The sequence below is a fragment of the Diceros bicornis genome, chromosome 9 (assembly GCF_020826845.1).
Source record: "Diceros bicornis minor isolate mBicDic1 chromosome 9, mDicBic1.mat.cur, whole genome shotgun sequence".
NCBI lineage: Eukaryota > Metazoa > Chordata > Mammalia > Perissodactyla > Rhinocerotidae > Diceros > Diceros bicornis.
Window position 1 is genome coordinate 71,754,732 of NC_080748.1, and position 21,440 is coordinate 71,776,171.

Consider the following 21,440-nt stretch of genomic DNA (forward strand, 5'->3'; position numbering starts at 1 on the left):
CTCAGCACATATTTGTGACAGCATTCAATGTTCATCGTATATTAAAACACTTATTCTACTCAACTTTTCTCATTCATGTATCTAAAAGATGGCAGTTTTAAACAAAAAGCCAATCTTGTGGCTCTGAACAAACAAAAAGTTGAACCATTAAGAAGGTAGATGGGGGCCGGCCCGGTGGCGCAAGCGGTTAAGTGCGCGCGCTCCGCTGCGGCGGCCCGGGGTTCGCTGGTTCGGATCCCGGGCGCGCACCGACGCACTGCTTGGCAAGCCATGCTGTGGCGGCGTCCCATATAAAGTGGAGGAAGATGGGCACAGATGTTAGCCCAGGGCCGTCTTCCTCAGCAAAAAGAGGGGAGGATTGGCGGATGTTAGCTCAGGGCTGATCTCCTCACAAAAAAAAAAAAAAAAAAAAAAAGAAGGTAGATGAATAATTTCAGCCTCCAGATCCTGAAAAACTGGAAGGTGAGCTATCCAAGATGAAATAATTAATGATTTTTGGAGCAGCCCATTGCAAAGATACCCAAATATTGCAAAACATACAGTGTGTGCTCTTCTTCCCTTTGCTACAACACCCTGTGCTCCAACAAAAACAAAATAAATGAATAGACTAGATGTTGCACCTGATATGAAGTTCTGACTCAGCCCTAATGTTCCAAATGTTAATAACTGATGAAGAGAGAGATGTAAAATAGAGTTCATTAAAAATTTATTCAGTGTGGTGCGATTTATAATACACAGTGTAAACTGAAAGATGCTTTATTTTAATCTTTATATCGTTTGTTCTCAATAAAGTTGATTTGTATGTTATTATTATATTGTATATAAAAAGCACATAAATTATCAATAATAAAAGACAATTCAATAAAAATTGAGCAAAAGATTTGAACAGACCTCTCACTAAAGAAAATCTACATGGCAAATAAACAGATGCAAAGATATTCAACACCACTAGCCATTAAGGACATGCAAGTTAAAACCAAATGAGATACCACTACACACCTATTCGAATGGCTAAAACTAAAAAAGACTGACAATACCAAGTGTTGGTGAGGATGTGGAGAAGCTTGAATTCTCATTCATTGCTTAACACAAAAGAAATTTATTCTCTTACAGTTCTGGATGCCAGAGTCCAAAATTAAGGTGCATGTAGGGCTGCACTCCCGGAGGCTCTAGCAGAGAATCCTTCCTCTTTCAGCTTCTGGTGGGTGTCGGCATTCCCTGTCTCCTGGATGCATCTCTCTCTGCTCCATCATCACATCACCTCTGTTCCACAAGACTATCCCTAAACTCCCTCTGCCTCGCTCTTATAAGGATACATGTGATAGCACTTACAGCAAGCCCAGATAATCCTGAATAAATTCCTCCTCTCAGTCTTTAACTTAATCACATCTTTTGCCGCATCAGGTAATTTTCACAGGTTCCGGGGATTAGGATGCAGATGTATCTTCAGGCCACTACATAACCCAAATGTCCATCAAGTGGTGAAAGGACGAATAAATTCTGATATATCCATACAGTGGAATATCACTCAAGCACAAGTAGGAACTAGCTATTGATAAATGTCACAACATGGATGCATTTCAAAAGCACTCTGCTAAGTAAAAAAAGCCAGATTCAAAAGACTACAAACTGTATGATTCCATTTATATGATATTCTAGAAAAGACAACACCATAGGGATAGAAACCTGATCAGTGGTTGCCAAGGGCTGGAGATGCAAGAAGGGGAATGACTTCAAAGGGACATGAGGGAATTTGGTGGGTGATGGAAATGTTATATATAGTGATTATGGTGTTGGTCACAGGACTATACACATTTCAAAACTCATGAAACTGCACATTTAAAATTGGTGAATTTTATTTTATATAAAATTGCCTCAATAAACCTACTTTTAAACAAGCATATCCATCAAATTTTGATAATTTCATGCATTTAATCTGAGAATGTTTTTTGAGCTCCTGATAATGTTCTGTCAATATGTTATAATTTTTCATTGTTCTGTGGTTTAAAAAAAGTTGGGAAAATTTCCTTCCCTCCTTCTGTCTCTCCTCCTTAGAATACATTATCAGGCACTGTGGTGAAGAAGATTAGAAGAAGAATTCTATACCAAGACCACATTTGTCCAAGTACATGGAAGTCCTCTAAGTTTCTGGAATGTCTCATAACTCACCAGCCCTACAGAATTTCTTCGCCAGCCCACTGCACCCATCTCTTAATCAGTTCCTGGCCTTCATCTCTCTCCATTTAGATCCCTTCTCCATAGTGACACCAAAATTACCTTCCTAAAAACCAAATCTGATCATGTAAATCTTAGGCTTAAAAATTTTTTTTCCCCCTGTAAGATAAATTCATAGGCTGTGCCAGTTAGACCTCTTAATAATACACTCTTAAACCTGTCTACCTGTCTTCCAGCCTCATCATCTTCCACCTTCCATAACATAAACTCTTTGTTTCTGACTTCTGAACATCTTACTATTTCCTATATCCAGTGCATTTCACACTCCTGTATTTTTGCTTATATTCTTCCTGGTTTCCAATACCCCCTCCCTGCAGCTCACCTCATCATATGATGATCGTTTTAGGCCTCAGGCCACTGCCCATCTCTCAACAAATATGGTGGCAAGGGAATGAGATTTCGCTGATGGTTTGGACCAGCGGTTCTCAACTCTGCTCATTAGACTCACCCCTCACTTCAGAGATCCTGATTCAGTTGCTGTAGGTGTGTCTGGGCGTTAGAGAAGCTCCCCACGTGCCTTTAATGGGTAGCCGGGTTTGTGAACCATTGGCTTCCGCCAATCCAAGACAACTACAAGTGGCTGCCACTCGTTGGGGGAGGGGTTGATGGATGCCGGGAGACAACTGGCACAATTGCAGTTGCACTGCTGCGTTCTGTTGAGGCAAATGCTCCTTGAAGAGAGCTACCTTGAATTCAGTAACACTTTAAAATGAAATTGTTTTTACGAATCCCATCCCCTACATAAATTTGAAAAACAGAGCTACATGTTTTCTGGACATTCCATTTGGTTTAGTCTACAGGTAACGCTTGGTGAGCATATATCCAGGAATCGCCTCCCAACAGTTCTTCGTGGCCTTTGTCCACTGGACGGGAACCGCTAAATCCATATACCAGCTGCCAGCTTTCCTGGGCCTGCTGTAGAGACGATAAGGGACAGGATGGTCATGGTAGGTATACGGGCCATCGATAGAGGTAAAGAGTGCTAGGCACTTCCGCTTCCTTGCAGCGCCCAGAGTCTCGGAAGGTTATCCGTGATTGTGTGTGAGTGTGTACACACACACACACACACATTCAGGCTGCCTTGAGTGCCTGCGGGTAACACGAGGGAAGCCCACCTACTGCGCGCAGGTGAAGAGTGGCGGGCCAGGTGAGAACAAATAGGCATCATCACATTCCCTTTTGTGGGCAGGACGGGATCTCTTTAAACTATATCCAAGCCTGCCTTGCCCATTCCATGCGTGCTTCGTTCTTTCTTTTCTTGTGGCCAGGGAACTAACAGAGTGCAGTTTCCCCTAAAAACATTCTAGAAAAGCCCATTCTCAGCGCGCCCTTGGTTAGGAGTCCATACTCAGTGGCTACCTTGTAGCCATGACTGCGGCGTCTACACAGCCCTTCCTGGGGCCGCTTATCCCTTCCACCTTCCCACCGGCGGAGGACACCCTGCCCCTGCGGGAGAGCTGGGAGAAGCCCTCGCTCAGCCCTGGACCTCCTCGTGGGAACGCGCCGGAGATCGCTCTCCCCTGGGGCTCGTGAGGCGCCCCTCCTCGCCCCCGGGGCCCAGAGGCAGGGCCTGTGATCGCGTTCCAGGGAGCAGGCGGGCTCCCGGGCCGGCCCGGCAGAGGGCGGGCGCCTGTGATCTGCGGCCAGGGAGCGCGCGCGCCGAGCGTCCTGGGGCGCCCGCGCCGCGCCCGCCTCTGATCCCCGGCCAAGCGCAGCACGGAGCCCGCGCCCGATGCGCCTGCCGAAAGTGGCCGGGACAAAGGGACCAGGGATCCGGGCTCAGGCCGGCGGCCTTGGTCTGCTGCAGTCCCCCGGAGGCCTCGTGCGCCCGTCTGCGCCCTGCCATTGACCAAGTGCAGCGAGGTTTCTCCAAAACCTTCCCAGCAGGGATCCCTAGTGTCCACTCGCTGCCAGACAGATCCGGGGGCCACCCAGCCCCAAGCCTGTACAGAACGCGGCTCTTGGGCTGCTTGTGGTGTGCGTGAGAAAAGGGGAAAAGGTGCTATCGGCTGTGCCTCTGGCTTGCTGATCATGTGTCCAGTTAGAGGAAGACCTCTCTGGCATGGTGTTTTAGTTCAACACAGGGTGGTTATCAGAACAGGTGTGAATAGTTTAGCGAGAAAGAAACATTTCTTCCCTAAACGACTCCCTGTGCAAGCTCAAAGCAGACAAAAGCCCCACATTAGCATAGGTTATGCAAAGCCACCTGTTCAAATAACTCAGGCAAATAGTGAAAAGCAGCCTTGGAAAGAAGAAAAGAACTCAAAACTAAGGCAAATACTTGAACACAAGTCGAAGGATTAAGCTTCACCGCAGTAACCGGCGGGGAGGGGGAGAGGTGCTGTCCATTTGCAAAACAAACGTGCAGGGGTTATTTTTAGCAGCCTATTTGATTCCATTAGATGGTGAGATAGCAGGTTTCATAGCCTTGTCAAAATAAAAATATGGGAGAAATATCTACTCTGCTCTAATCCAGCAAGAATTTATTTTTGGAAATCCTGACTCCTGTTAATGAGTGAGCAGATATGATTTTGTTCTCAAACAATAGCTAGGCTCTGGAGAGGCTGTATCTCTGATTGTTGTTACTGTTTGCTGACATCCCAAGAAAACAAAAACACGATTTCATCATCATTCATTTTCAATATTTTTGAAATGTTATTTTTACATTTGTTTTGTGGCATAGAGCAAAGTGGGGTAAGGGGTGGGAATGCTGCAGAGAAAGGAGCCAAGAAAAACTTGACTTGGGGAGAGTGGGTGGGAGATCAAAGGGCTGCTGTGGCTGAGCGGGTGGGGAAGGACCAGGGCCCAGCAGTGCGGGAACTGAGCCCACTGATGCAATGGGAACATAGGCCAAGACGGGGCTAGAACTGCCCTGAGACCAGGGCAAGAGGCCTCTGCCCTGAGCCACATATTTTAGAGGACTACACTGTGGCCCTGTTGACCTGGCCAGTCCCCCTGAGGTGAAACATCTGAGAGCCAAGGGAACACACCCATCCAGAGCCCATTCCTTCAGGTGTTTGCTAAGCAAAGTGTCATCCACAAACCACCAGCAGCATCAGCATTGCCTGGAAGCTGGTTAGAAATGCAGGCTCTCAGCCCTGCCCTCCGACATATAGCATGTTAATAAGAGTCTACAGTTTAACAAGACCCCCAGGTGGATTCTATTAAAGATCCAGATGCACTGATCTAGAACACTCAAGGTACCCAGGATCCCAGAATGGCCTGCCCAAATAGCCCTAGCCCGCTTTAAGAAACTGTATGGGCCTGTTGCCTGAGTCCATCCTTCCAAGGGCCACAGCACCAGGCAACATCGCTGGCTTGAGTAGTCCTGGGCCTGGGGGGCCCACTTGTGAAGGTCAGGAGGGGTAGACAGAACTTGCCTGTGCCATCTGGGATGTCCTTACTTGTGCACTCAAGGCTCTTTCAGGCTTGGGCCGTGGACATGGGCCAGCTCTCCCCAGGCCTCCGTGTTTCAGCACAGAACTCTGAGAATCCCAGAATTCTAAATTTGAATCAGAGCCTTCCAGGTAGTTCTGAAGGATTATCGAGGTGGGAAGATAACACATATTTTATTGAACAACTTTGTCAGCTTGATTTTTACCTATTCAGACATGGGATATGTGGGCCTCCATTTGTGCTCTTGCTCTGGTTGGGAAAATATTAGGAGTGGGTCCTGCCAGTAGTAGATACTTCCTACATTAAAGCAGAGAAAAACCAGGAAGAATTGGTATAACATAGCACACTTAGCACACAAAGACACTGTCTCCAATCAATTACCTAAAAGTTTCAACTACGTCTGAATTTTTGATTTTGAGATATAGGTGACACTTGTTTGCCTGAAACAAGGATCAACCTGCTCAACTAATATTCAGTATGAAAGCCATTCATTCTTTTGACCAACACTGATTATTCTGCTCTGGTCCAGATGCCGTGTTTAGCCAGGCTCTGATGGCCTCAGAAACTCCCATGGCACCTGAAGCAGGCTAAACCTCTCTACTAAGCAGGCCTGGTTCTTCAAGTTCCTTCCCACCAAGAATGATGAACTCCAAGTCAAATCCTACAAGATCCTTCAACCAACTCTGATCCACAGTGGATTTAAGAGATAATTTGCCTTAATAGGCAAGACTGGCATGTGGGTGATGCTCCAATGCGTATATCTGGCTGCACGAAGTGAAGCCAAATTCAATTGCCTATGTGTTATCCAGGATATTGGTGGTTTCCTTACTGTGATTTGATATTATTATTCAACCTGGTTGTTGAAATATCTTGATTGGTGAAGTTTCTGTCACGTTTACCAAGGATGAGTTCTTCCCTTCCAGATGGGTCACAAACACCCACTCCCTCAAATCATGGGTGGCATCCATTGCTTCTTCTATTAGGGAGAAAGCAATATGATAAACTTACTCGCGTTAAAGTGTTAGTGATTTAATGTTTTATACATTCATAAGAATACAGCATCTTATTTTTAGAAGGACCTCAAGGAAAGAGCACAAGGTATCCACATGAATGCATCACCAATGATGGCCCTTCAAGCCTCAGTGGGAGGATTTTCCCAGGGCTCCTTAAATCACAATACCTGGTCTACCTACTCCAAAACCAAGCCTTGAAGAGAGCTTCCTAGGACTGATGAAATCAATTGCTGACTCCAATATAGAACTTGTTCTCAAAAGGCTATACTGTCTCTATCCCAAAGACTAATAATCAGGAAATCCTTTCAGCTGGAGTCATGTTCTAATTAAGGGGAGAGGGAAGAAAGGTGAGAAAGCAAGGGAGAGAACCAAAAACTACCTGCAGACAGCTAACCTGTCCTCCTCCACGGGCCGGGCATTGAGGCTGGGCTGGCTTGTTGATACAGTCCACCTACTAGTCCTCACCTCCAGAGCCCAGATGCTTGAGAAAGACTTGAAAGTCCAAATTCCACCGATTCAAGTGAGTAATTGCCTCAGGTTCCTAGTTGTCATCAGCATCTCTGCCCATACATGTAAATCAGAAGCTCAAATGTTATGACAATATGGGGAAACACCAAGTTTCTCAAGGAAATTTGCCTAAACATTTCTCTTTGCCCTATTTTAGCTGCCTCCCCAAAAGACATATGGCAGCAAATCTAGACCCACTCTGTAATTTAGAAGCCAAAATTTCAGTGAAAACCAGATCTGGTATAGAATAGAACATTATTGTTGCTGTGTGGAAGTTGCATTGACAAAATAGGCTGTGTTCATCACTGTTAACTTGGTTTTCTTCTTAACTCTTTTGTAGTGATATTTACATATTTATGAAAAATATGACATTATTCATAAATAAAATATATAAATATATAAAAAATATATATTTATCTACATAAAATATAAACTCACCAATTTATCCTAATGAAAGAGGCACTATGACTACTCTTTACGTATCTTCTGAACTTTAAAAATAACCATGCTCGTTGTAGGTAATTTGGAAAATCTACAGAAATAAAAATCAGTGATAATCAAACCAGTCAGAAATAACTGTTAACATTTTGATTATTTAATTTCAGAGTTTTAAAGATACAAATGTGCTTTACAAAATGTTAAAAAAATTAGATAATTTTTCTCACATTAATATTATAAAATGAGCATTTACCCCACACCATTAAATTATCTTTGGAAAGACTATTTTATCGACTGCTTAATACTTTATTGCATGAGCACACCAAATTTGGACTCTTTTTGAAATTTAGCTTATTTCTATTTTTGATATTATAAGTAAATTGCAACAAGTATCTTTAAATATATTTTTTGTTGGAATTTATAGTTGTATCGTTTCAGTAGATTCCTAGAAGAGAAATTTTTGAGCCAAAATATAGGAACATTTTAAGGACCTTGACATGTGTTACCATGTGACACTTCAGAAAGTGTGTCCAATTCACACTTCCACTAGCATGTTTGAAAGGGCTTGGTTTGCTGTATCCTTGCCAACAGTAAGTACTGCTGTAACACTTGTAAATTGGAGAACACAATGTATCCTCATTATTTTCATTGTATTCACTATAAAACAACAGGGGAGAAAATCTGGAAATATTTAGTAAAAAAATCAGAACATATCAATAGAACTTTAAAGTGATCAGAGATGTTAGTCTGTTTTGTGAAATCAGACATCTCTGTTTCTCAGCATTATTTCAAGTTGCCAAGGTGAACTTTCTTGAAAATGGTTTCCTCTTTGGAGGAAAGGAATTCTAGAATCAATATCCTTCTCTCGTGTGCTTGGTTACTACAGTTAAAAGGAGCATCAAAACAGCAATGGTGCTTTCTTATTAAGTTCAGTAGTGGCAGAGTCAGATCAATCATCAAACCAGGTGCTTAAGAAAACTAAGAAGGAGTTAGTTTATTTTCATATCAAGAAAATGAACACCAGAATAAACCTGACTGGCACAACTCCAGATAGAAATATCTATGTATCACTGGGAAAAAGAGAGCCTTCTGGATAAAATGAATTTACACAGGAACACATAGTTGGGGATAGTCTACAGTGCTTCTGCTAAGCAGCAATGAGCAGGCTGTGTGTTTCCAGCTCGTGCCCCTGAAGGCCCCGGGCATCCACTCCTAACAGCAGCTCTGTCATTGCAGAACCTCCCCTCAGAACGCAGGTGGATCCCACGGGCGGCCACTGCCTTCAACAACAATGGAGTGAGGGACACAATCCTGGAAATTTGGCTCATCAGTAATCCGCATTTGGCATTTTTATATCCTTAAAAGATCACATAATGCTGTTTCTTGCCTGTGTGAAAAATAATTTTGTTAGCAGAAGGCACCTTGACTCCACACGCTCCCTGGTGAGGGTGAGCTTCCGTCTCAAGCTAGACCAGAGCACCGCAGCTGGGAGGAAGTTGTGAGAATCATTCTCAGTCAACTCAAACTGGTCTGACGATTTTTATCACATCAAGTCACACATACCACAGAGGCAACTCTTACTTATCTGGATGTGGATTCTTCACTCTGTGGTTGAGCTGTGGAAAGTTTTTTTTTAAATTTTTATTTTGAAAAAATTTTAAATCTACGTAAAAGTTGCAGTAATAGTACAATAAACTCCTGTGTATCTTTCACCTAGGTTCACTCGCTCAACGTTTTTCCTACATTTGCTTTCTCTCTTTATAGATGGATAAACATACTGTTTCTGACCCAGGACCATATGCAATAAAAATGATCATATGTTATTATATGTTATATATAATATGTATCACATATATATGTAATAATTTTTGCTGAACCATTTGAGAGTAAGTTGCAGACATCATAACTCCTCACCACTAAAGACATCAGTGTGTATTTCCTAACAATAACAACATTCTCTTACATAACCGTGGTATAAGGAGTAAATTCAGGAAATTTAACATTCATATAACTGTATTGTCTACTATACAATTCTCATTCAAATTTTACCAATTGTCTCCATACTGTCCTTTTTTGTTTTGTTTTGTTTTGTTTTTATTTTATTTATTTTATTTTTTTTTGTGAGGAAGATCAGCCCTGAGCTAACATCCATGCTAATCCTCCTCTTTTTGCTGAGGAAGACCGGCCCTGAGCTAACATCTATTGCCAATCCTCCTCCTTTTTTTTTCCCCAAAGCCCCAGTAGATAGTTGTATGTCATAGCTGCACATCCTTCTAGTTGCTGTATGTGGGACGCGGCCTCAGCACGGCGGGACAAGCAGTGTGTTGGTGCGAGCCCGGGGATCCGCACCCGGGCCGCCAGTAGCGGAGTGTGAGCACTTAACCGCTAAGCCACGGGGCCGACCCCATACTGTCCTTACTGCATTTTTTTTTTGATCCAGCGTCACACAATGCTTTCAATTGTCACGTCTTTTCAGTTTCCATTTAATGTGAAACACTTTCTCAGCCTTTAATTGCCATTGACATTTTTTGTGTGTGTGAGGAAGATTTGCCCCGAGCTAACATCCATTGCCAATCCTCCTCTTTTTGCTGAGGAAGACTGGCCCTGGGTTAACATCCGTGCCCATCTTCCTCTACTTTATATGTGGGACACCGCCACTGCATGGGTTGATGAGCAGTGTGTATGTCCGTGCCCAGGATCTGAACCCGTGAACCCAGGGCTGCCGAAGTGGAGTGCGAAAACTTAACCAGTATGCCACTGGCCCTGCCCCTTCCCACTGACATTTTTAAAGAGCACAGCCCAGTTGTTTTGTAGAATGTCTTCAATTTGGATTTGTCTGTTGATTTAGACTATATATATATATATTTTTTTTTTTTCTTTTGGGGAGAGGCAAGAATACCACAAATGATGTGTCGTTGTCATTACCTCACACATCAGGAAACAAGGGTGTCAGTTGGTCCGTTGTTGGTAATGTTAATTCTGGTCACTTGTTTAGGGTGGTGTCTGATGGATTTTTCCACTTTAAAGATAGAATTCTCCCCTCACGAACTAATTAATGTAGGAAGATACTTTCAGTCTATGAAAATGCCCTGTCTCCCTACCCCCCAAACATTCACCCTATATTCATTTAGCAGCTAAGGTTGAATTTTACCTGATATATGGCAATGATGGCTGCAACATGGTACTTTTTCTTTCAATCCTTCCACATTTATTGTTGGCATTCTACTGCAAAAAAAGAACGTTCTCTTTTATCTATCTATCATCTGTCTTATTAGAATCAGTATGGACTTACGGATTTTGAAAAATTTATCGTTATAAAATGGAAAATTTTAAAATTCTCAATCCTCTGTTGACTGTTCCTTTCTTCCTTACAACACTCCCAGCGTGGTATAAACTCTGTCTCATCGAGACTCATTTTAATTTTTGTCTGGGTAGTCTGCAAAACTTAATTTTAAAAATGTTTTTCATGTAATGCCCTCCAAAATGAAATATGATTAACTTTTGGATCAAACACTGTTTTGGAATACCCAAAGCTTCCATCTATTGGGATGGATAATTGTGAGTTGGCTAGTTTTATGAGCATGGTTGCTGAATGAAAGACTGAATTTAGTCAGAAGCGTCCAGTGTAAGCTTTCTCTAAAACATTCTTAGTGTATCTAAGTCTTGATCTTGGTTCTTCTTGAAAAATCATACAATCCCAGTGTTGATCCCCAAGGCAAGTTAGATGGGCCTGGAGTATAGATGGAGGTCTTATAGGGCTGGGGCATGTTATTCCTTTTATTAATGTTATTTTTTAGTTTTAAATTCAAATAAACATACATTTCTTTCGGCTTTTCAACACACACTGCTATTTTAGTTTTTGAAAAAATGAGGTTATTTTCCTTAGATCCTTAGATTTAAAAAGCAAAAGTTGTTAATTCATATTCTTTCCGGTTTTAAAGGAAAGTCAACAGTTTACACATAAAACCTTGTGTTCTCCAAAGGGTTTTTTAAGTGACCTGATGTATTCCCAGCTCTCTTCTCTAACAAGATCATGCTGTAGAGTCAAGAATAAAGTAGGTGTAAACATATGCACGGTATTATTTTGTTTTTTAAATACTTTTTTAAACTGAAGGAAAAAAACTCTAACCTTGAGCAGTTTATTTGTAACTTTTTAATGCTATTAAATATTGCTAATGTATAGTAGAGCCTTTTGAATGGCTATGTGGTCTAATTTTAAATATAAATATTATGAAATAACTTTTGCCTGATATGGTAACAATTAATAAAGAGGCTAGTGTTTATTGAGAGCTAACCACATATGCAGCATTGTTTTGAAGCAGTGCTTCTCAGCTGTCTGGGATTAAGAACGTTTAATTATTTAAAAATTTTAAGCCATTGCAAACTAATAAATGATTCTACTGCACATGGCTAGCTTGCAGCTCAAGCCACATGCGCCTCACCATGCAAGTTCGACATTCAAACTGGTCTCGAGTCTGTTCAACAAGATTCCACTGATCCTGAGTTGGGATGTCATGGCAATGTCAAATGGCTAAAAAGTTTCTAGCGTTCTTGAAATTCCTAGTTACAAATAGTTCATGGACTGGCACTAGCCCACAGACCATATCCTGTCACTGTCATATTGAATCTCTGTATCAGCCCTCTGAGAGAAGTACTATCCCCATCTCAATTTTACAAAGAAATTGAAGCATAGTGTGTTTCCCAAACATAAGAGCCTGCAATTAGCAGGTAGCAGAACGCATATCCAAACCCACACAGCCAATGTGCAGAGGAGTCAGGATTTGAACTTGGAAGACTGACTCCAGAGCTTGTGTTCCTCCCCACGTGCTTGTTTCATCTTAACTATATGTGAAGTAAGAATGGTTTCGTTTAGGTCGTCAGATGAGGACCTCCTCAAATATACCTTCTAGTCTACAAACCCACTTATCCACATCTATCTTGCCCTCCTTTGTTGGTGGAAGAGGAGACTCTCTTCCTGTCCAGGGTCAATGATTCCATTCTTTCTGTTTCTTTGGAGGCTCTTGGTCCATCAATCATCCCAACCAAAGCAACTGTGCAAGGGCAGGAACTATATCCATTTTCCAGATGAAGAAGCTGAGGTTCAGAGGTTGACACTTACCCAAGCACGTAACTAAGGCTACATGGCTATAAGGTGACCATATCCCATTTTGTCAAGGATGGAACCAGTTTACTGCCCTGGCACCTGGGCTGATTAGGGCTTTCCTTTCACTTTCAAGTGTCCCACTTTGGATAATACATACTTTGGTCACCCACATTGCTAGCGAGTGGCAGAGACAGAACTGGCATTCTGATCTGTGTGACTGACTCCAAAACCAGGGCTACCTCTTAAAATTTCAGAATTATAAAGTTTAGAAGGAAGATTTGTTCTCAGTCATTATTCCTTTGGCAAACATTTATTGAGCACCTCCTATGTGACAGACACTGTGCTAGAAGATGTCATTAAAAAATGAATAGAACACGGTTCAAGTCTTTAGAAGCTCATCTTTTAGTGAGGAAACAGACCACCTATAAATATGTATAATCAGGGAAGGCTACATAATTTACAGGGCCCAGTGTCAAATGGAAAAAGCAAGGTCCTTTATTTAAAAATTAAGTATTTCAAGATGGTAACAACAGGACATTAAATCAAGTATGGTTCAGTTTAACCAATGAGGGGGTGGTCAGGGTGTTATAAAAATATGTAAGCGTTACCCAAGATGAAGACTGATCTTAAGATGGCTTCCTACAAGAGATGAAAACTGCGGGGCCGGCCCCGTGGCATAGCGGTTAAGTGCGCGCGCTCCGCTACTGGTGGCCCCGGTTGGGATCCCGGGCGCGCACAGACGCACGGCTTCTCCAGCCATGCTGAGGCTGCGTCCCACATACAGCAACTAGAAGGATGTGCAACTATGACAAGCAACCATCTACTGGGGCTTTGGGGGAAAAAAGGAGGAAGATTGGCAATAGATGTTAGGTCAGGGCCGGTCTTCCTCAGCAAAAAGAGGAGGATTGGCATGGATGTTAGCTCAGGGCTGATCTTCCTCACAAAAAAAGAAAAAAAGAGATGAAAACTGGGCTGACCTTAGAGAATGAGATCTCTCTCCTACACGGAACTTCTCCTCTATTTTTTAGACCACAAGGTATTGAGGACAATCACTTAATCAGTCATTTTGATTTAAACATCAATCACCATGAGTTTTCTGCTACAGGACATCTTCATGATCTACCTCTGGAGCTGGGACACATACCGAGGGGACATGGAGAAGTGCTGCCCAGATCTCCCTTCAAGGACTTGTTGCCCCAGCTGCTGGAAGTGCTGCTAGTGGGCAACCTTCAGCCACCAGCCCTTTGGGGAGAATCTATATGCAATGACCAATCAAGGTGGAGCTATAAAGTCCTAGCCATTGGCCCATGGCAGGACAACCCTGATGAGACATCTTAGTCCCAGAATCACCAGTGGGGTCAGCTAAGGTCGTCTGGCCAGCATTCCAGCTTTGCTTCTTCCCTCTTGATACCACAGGTGTTTCTCCCAAGGGCACCCCCTAATAAAGACCCCAAATACAAAACACCATTTCAAAATCTGTATCCCAGAGAACCAAACTGCAACACGTATCAAAAAAGACTCCACTACTTGGGGAGGATTGTTATTTGAGACTTATTATATACATACTTAACATTTATTTCTAAATCCTAAAATGAAATATAAAATGGCAGACACAAGGACTCCATGTGCGTGAATGTGGTTACCCATTGGTTTAAAATCCACAATTTGATAAGGATCCACATGCCCATTAAAATGCATAAACTACATTTTGTGGAAATTAATTCATGAATTTATTGCAATTCTTGAGGAAAACTAACTATTTTTCAGTCTGTACTTGTGGAATAATGTAGTCCATAACTTTTATGGAATAGAATGGAATTTCCTTTTTTTGACACACACATTCAATCTTCAATAAATGAACTTTTGAGAATTACGTCATTTGGTGACTAAACTGGGTTGACCATAAGCATGGCTTTTAGAATTTTTTGTTTTGTTTTGTTTTAATTGGAACTTTCTTAGTTTTCTTCATTCCAAGTAAAGATTTCTTTCCTTTTAGTCAAACATAAGTTCATTCATTCCCTGAACTACATTAGAGAAATTACAAGGAAGTTTTTTGTTGAGATGTGGTGTCCAGGCATTACGCAATTTTCTAGGTAAAAATGTAAATTGAAAACACTCCGAAACAGAATTGATTGTGGAAAGTGACTTAAAATTCAGGTGTTAAATCTAACATAATTCAGGGCATGAGATTCTGAACATCATTAAACTTTTCAGAATTTGACATGAAATAAATACTCAGGTTTGAGAAGAGGGGCTTCTAACATCTCCAGTGAAACCCTCTGAAAGAAAACCACAGATTTTCATTGGCTTATATTGAGACAAATTAATCAGCTGATAAATTAACAACTCACCAAATCGTCACAATAGTTAAGTCTAACTCACTGCTTCATTGAATTGACTTAAATTGTTTCTTCACAAGACACCAACCATTTATGGTGTCATTAAAAGTATTAAGCATTAGATTGATTTTTGTTTGTATCTTTCCCAGTAGTGGAGATTAAAAAATGAAGAGGGCAGGAGGAAACCTTTGGAGGTGATGGGTATGTTTATGGCATAGATTGTGGGATTGGTTTCCCGAGTATATACTTACCTCCAAAACTCATCAAGTTGTATAAATTAAATAAGTACAGCTTTTTGTACATCAATCATAACTCAATAAAGTGGCTTAAAAAAAACCCAGAACCCAGGAAAACCTTATGGTTCTTCTTGTATTTTTCCTGCAATGGAAGAGAGGAAGTGGGATTTATTTTATTAATTGGTTAGAGAAAAAAGTAGACCTTGACTACTCATGTGTCAAGAGCTTCAAATGAGGTCATTTGCTACGGGCCACAGGACACCCCGTGAACAGCCTCATATTTTAAGAAATCAGCAGAAATAACTTCCCAGATGCAGACTATTCACTTTTAGACTGAGCCACTGAATTTGAATGAGATTCTAAAAGTAAAACAAGGCTGAGAAAACTTTTAGGTAACTCAATTGTGAAGGATGACATGCAGCAGAAAAGCACAGCAAATGAATGAAGAGCCCAGTGAATACTGATCAACCACCACCCAGCCAAAAAAAAATTTTAAGCATCCTAGAAGCTGCCCTTTTATTTCTTCCAATACCAACACCTTCCACCTCCCCAAAGTGAAGCACTGTTCTGACTTTGAACACTATTGTTCAGTTGTAACTATGTTTGAACTTTGTATAAAAGGAATCATAAATATTCTTTTGGGTCAGGCTTCTTCCGTTTGTGAGATTCACCTGTGTTGTTGCTGTAGTAGTATCGCTTTTGTTGCTGTGGAGTATTTTCTTACATCACAGTTCATTTTCCTGCTGCTGTTGACGAGCATCTGGATTATTTCCAGTTTGGGGCTATCAGGAATTGTTTCTACCAGCATCCTTGAACACATTTCTTGGAGCACATGTGTATAGGCTTGGAGTAGAATTAATAGGTCACAGGGTGTGCAGCTGGAGTAAATGCTGTCAGACTGTTTTCCAAAGCTGTTTTTTCAATACACACTTTTTTTATACACTCAGCAGTGCATGTGAGTTCCCACTGCTCCATTGGCACTCAACTGGTCTTCTCAATCTTTTTAATTTTAGCCACTCTAGTGGGTGTTTAGTGGTATCTCGCTGTGGTTTTAATTTGCATTTCCCTGATTACTAAGAAGAGTGAGCACTTTCCTATTATTGGCCATTTGGATCTTCTCTTTTGCGAAGTGCCTATTCAAGTCTCTCATCCATTTCTGTAATTGGGCTTTTTGTGTTTTTCCTAACGAGTTTTAGGAGTTCTTTATGTTCTACGGTACCTTCTCAGACTGAATTCTGTCTGCATCAGAATCACCTTTAGGGCCTTTAGACACAGCTTACTGGTCCCCACCACCAGAGTTCTCAGACTTCAGTCTGCATCAGAATCACCTTTAGGGCTTTTAAGACACGGCTTATCGGTCCCCACCACCAGAGTTTCTGATTCAGTGGATCTGGAGTGAGATACAAGAATCTGCATTTCTTTTTTGTTTGTTTGTTTTAAAGATATTCTTTTTTTTTTTTTAAGATTTTATTTATTTATTTATTTTCCCCCCGAAAGCCCCAGTAGATAGTTGTATGTCATAGCTGCACATCCTTCTAGTTGCTGTATGTGGGACACGGCCTCAGCATGGCCGGAGAAGCGGTGCGTCGGTGCACGCCCGGGATCCGATCCCGGGCCGCCAGCGGCGGAGCGCGTGCGCTTAACCGCTAAGCCACGGGGCCGGCCCAAGAATCTGCATTTCTAACAAGTTCTCAGGTGATGCTGATGGTCCAGGGAGCACACTTTGAGAGCTATTGTTCTGTGTTTTTTTGTTTCTTTGGTGAGGAAGAGTGGCCCTGAGCTAACGTCTGTTGCCAGGCTTCCTCTCTTTGCTTGAGGAAGATTGTTGCTGAGCTAACATCTCTGGCAATCTTCCAATCTTTCTCTATTTTGTATGTGGGACACGGCCACAGCATGGCTTGATGAGCAGTGTATAGGTCCGTGCCCCAGATCTGAACCCATAAACCCAGGAGCCCTGGAACGGAGCGCATGAACTTAACCACTACCCCACCAGGCCAGCCCCTCTACAGTGTTTTAAATGTAGCAGCAGTAGAAGTTTCTTGTTAGTTTAGGGCAAAGTCACCTTTCAAAAAACAAAAGCTTTAACAAATTAATACTTGCTCAAGTCTGGGGCATAAGCTAATACTCTCCCTTCCTGGAAGGGGTGCTACTGGTCTTGCTACAATGGCAATTGTTTCAATCTGTCTGAAACCCATCTATCTGCTCAGAATATTTGGTACACCTAATTAGCTAAGAGAACCAGTTGATAATGGAAGATGTTTTTTGATCTCAGGAAGATTCACTGGCTTTCAACAGCAAAGACACAAGTCAGGTATCCCTCTAAGAACAAAAATACAGATTTATGAATGGAGATGAAAACTGTCATTTATTTCAATTGAATTTCGTTTCATTAAAAAAAATTCTATGATGATGTTAAAACAGAAATAAACATATTTATTTAACTGCCTTTAACCTCTAAAACCAAATAAACACACACATTTCAAATATTTTCACTGTTTTAACAAACCTCATTATTATCATTGTCATGTCAGTCTCCTGAAATACTAACCATGACTATTAAACAATTTACTGGACTAAACATTAACTGTATTATTTCGAATAACAAAGAGTGGAACAGCTACTGTACTCAATGTATTTTGGTAGTTTGCTGTGTGTGTGCTTTTTAAGGCTTGGTTCTATAAAACATCTGTTTTCCTCTGTTGAAGAGTCCCAAAACCTGCCCTATGAAGGCACATGTGGTAACATAACGCAATTTGAGTGTAGTTAGACCTTATTCTGAGAGGTCATGGGAGTCCACTTAAAATTCCAACAGTAAAACCTTTAGTAACTTGAATTCAACAGACCATAGCTGCCACCATCCAGAAAAACTAAAGATTCATAGTTCAAATACAGTAGAGAGGGCCCTAGGAAGTACTGTGGTTTGCTGATTCACTCATCAGAAAGACCTACAACAAACTGCTCTTAGTGGTCAGGAGTAAAGTGACCTGGGCAGGCTCATGACAGTGAACCTTCTGCACCCATCCTGAGAACATACTACATAATTAGAGTCAACGTTTGCAGGGACTTGCAGTTCTTGTCACCAAGTCAGGAAAGCCTATGCATGCAGTGTGGAAAGGATTTCAGTAAAGGCTTAAACCAAAACGCTTATAGTCAACAGAGGGTTAACCATCAGTAAATCAGAAATCCAAATAGGAATACTACTTCCTATTCAGGAATGACAGCCATTTGGCCTTTTTTGAAAATATCGCCAGGCTGACTCTAAAACTACAGCGGTTACCATGGCAGAGTCATGCAATCTAAAAGTCGATCGATGATCACACTTGTGTCCTTCACTATCAAATCGCCTATAAGGGCTCCTATTTTGAGAATGCATTATTTTTTCTTCCTTCTCTTTTAGAACATACAATTAAATATCGTCCTTCTGTATTTTAACCATATATCTTTTTGTGTGTGGCGGCGGGGGGGGGGGCGCGTTGTAGTCTCTCCCTACTATAATGTCACTTAAACTAAAGTATATTTTTTTGTTTTTCCTATTAGTTTTACCTGTACTATTTTAACCAGAGGTCTTTGGGGAAAATAATGGATCCTAGTTATGTTAAGGAAAGTGGCGAGACAAAATGGCAACTTCACACAGTCTTCCAGTAAATAGAATACCTGATAAAACTGGAAAGTAATATGTAATTTTGGGGGCAGTAAAAAAAAAAGTCTGTGACAATTTTATCTTATACCTTACAAAATGGGCTTTGGCTCTGGGGTCTCTTAAGGCACAAAACCTGGTAGACAGTTTTTACGGGTGGCCTGCACCTCTGATTTGGATAAGAAAAAAAATACTATAACATATAAATAAAAATAATAAATCATTTTGTTAGAGCTTGAAATCACTGGGTGAAGGTGGAGGAAAAATCCAAATCAACTAACATCTTTTATGCGTAAATATTTGTTGCTAGTGTCAAAAAAAGGACAATCTAGTTTACACAGTGCAAAAACGATTGGAATAATGCCTTCAGAATAGACTTGACATTGTGGTAGAATCACAGCGCTGTCTCAAAAATAGTGAAGCCTGAGGGCTGCCCATTGGAAGCGTTCATAACCACATGACCATTTTGAGTAATATCTGGATAATTCCTTTTGAAGTACACCTGTTAAAAAAAAAAAAAAAGACAAGCATAAAAAGAACATGTTTAAAAGTTTTAAAGTCCTCCTCCCTGAAGCAATGCATTTCTATGTCCACTTCTTCATGTGAAGCCAATCATATATCACTAGTGGAGGCACAATTTAAAAAACAAGGATGTATTTATTCTACCGAGGAAGTAGCCCCATTAAAACCCTCATCGGGGGCTGGCCTTCATGCCAAACAACCTGTAGATCCACTTTACTTCTGATTATTCTGATTCATAGATATGTTTTATCACTACATTAAATTGATAAGCAAAATCATTTTACTGACTCAAAACCTGGAGATAAATTAAAAACAGGATGACAAAGAGGCTGGGAAATCTAGCGTCTGCACAAGGGTTTCTCATTTTCACACATAAAATGAGCACAATAGATGTGGATGTTAATATCAGGTTGTAATCCCTATATTTTATAAACTCTGATTGACAAGCATTGAAACGCTGGCGTCTATGTAAGAAATGTCCCGGTGTTTAATTTGTGCAGCAAAGCAGTTATAGGGCCTATAGAAATGTGATCTGGGGATAGTGGGCCACAATAATGAAAAGAGAAGCAAAAGCTTTAACAATGACTCAACCAAGCAACTTCTCTAACGTAAGATGATACCAAATAATAGGACAGTTCTTTGCCAAGCCTTTGAGTTCTTGAATTCTACCAATTTCTAGCTGAACTAGAAGAGATACAGGTTTTCTGATAAACGTATAATCAGAACATAAAGGAAATGAAATGCTGTCAAGTTTCTCTGTCCCACAGCCACCAGTTTTTAGTAGCTGTATCATATCTCAGTTCCTTGACAGATGCGCAAAACAAAATGAAATAATGTCAAGACTTGTGGGCTCTTATCTCAAAATGTGTTTGGGTGAAAAAGGACTTGAAATGCAATTTTTTTTTTTTTCCCCAAAAGAAGAATGTGCAAGTTTTGTTTGAGTCTTTAAAACAGAAAATGTACCATCTATCTGAGGCTGGCACGTGTCATGAGCTGGTCTCTTAGATTCTGGATCTATTTTATAAAACCTGGCTTCAAATATATTTGTGGGTGCTGTCAACAAAGTCATCATGGGAGATAATGGACTTTACATACAAAAAAGAAAAGTGCAGGGACACTTACATTCAAATTAAGCCTACTTTCTTTTTCTCTTGTTGCTTGCATACTTGCTACTCCAAAAACATCATTGCATATGAAATACTATCTATTAAAATGTCACTTAAGGAGGAAAATAAATTCTCCAATAATGCTTGGACCCCACTGGGTAAAATCTGAGGCTATTTCCATTATAATGCAAATATTTAAAACTAAGGCCTTTTTGGGGAGCTAATTTCATATCATCTCCCTCCCCCACTTTTTTATGCTAGCCATATTTTGTATGGTTATAAATTTATGTACTCCAAAACAGCTATTTCTTGGTGAAACTAAAAACAGCCAAAAGAACAAACAGAAACACATTTCATTTTCTACTGCTTGACAGTCCTCCCCAAATAAGCCAGTTCCTTTCCCCATAACCCTCTCAAAGTATTTATTTATTTTTTTTGGTGAGGAAGATTGGCCCCGAGCTAACACCTGTCCTTATCTTCCCCTATCTTGTATGTGGGACGCCGCCACAGCATGGCTTGACGAGCGGTGCAGTCCGCACCTGAGATCCAAACCTGCGTAGCTGGGCCGCCAAAGCGGAGCACACTTGAACTTAACCACTACACCACCGAGCCGGCCACCCAATGTATTTTTTATAAAGAAAATGTTATTATTAGCAACTTTTAACTGAAATGGGCCTTAGCTTCACAGTCTGCAATACTTGAAAATGAATACTGAAAATGAGCTTCCTTGTGTATAAAATCCTTGATTTGACCTTCCTTTTTCTCCCCTGTTGCCCTGTTTTATAATATACTCCACTAACAGCAGAAGCGAGAGAAGGCATCTTTTTGCACAACGCGGGTTATGAAGGTGGTGGAGACAACGGATCACTCATCAGCAGAGTCCTCGGCTAAGCCTTGGATGCAGAGG

The 21,440-nt window shown here is 41.1% G+C and overlaps 1 protein-coding gene across 6 annotated transcripts in view; it reads right to left on the reverse strand.

Moving 5' to 3' along the window:
- Positions 1 to 729: 729 nt before the first annotated feature.
- The window catches only part of ABCC4 (ATP binding cassette subfamily C member 4), a 266,824-nt gene continuing 246,113 nt past the window's right edge, over positions 730 to 21,440 (reverse strand). For 2 of the 6 annotated variants that reach the window (XM_058548381.1, XM_058548382.1), the window contains exon 30: positions 730 to 3,150. In XM_058548381.1, the coding sequence (XP_058404364.1) occupies positions 3,025 to 3,150 (126 nt within the window). In that variant the 3' untranslated portion in view covers positions 730 to 3,024. Of the gene's footprint in view, positions 3,151 to 17,614; positions 19,408 to 21,440 lie in introns of those variants that run through there. The other 4 variants (XM_058548380.1, XM_058548383.1, XM_058548378.1 and 1 more) reach the window with 3 other exon arrangements.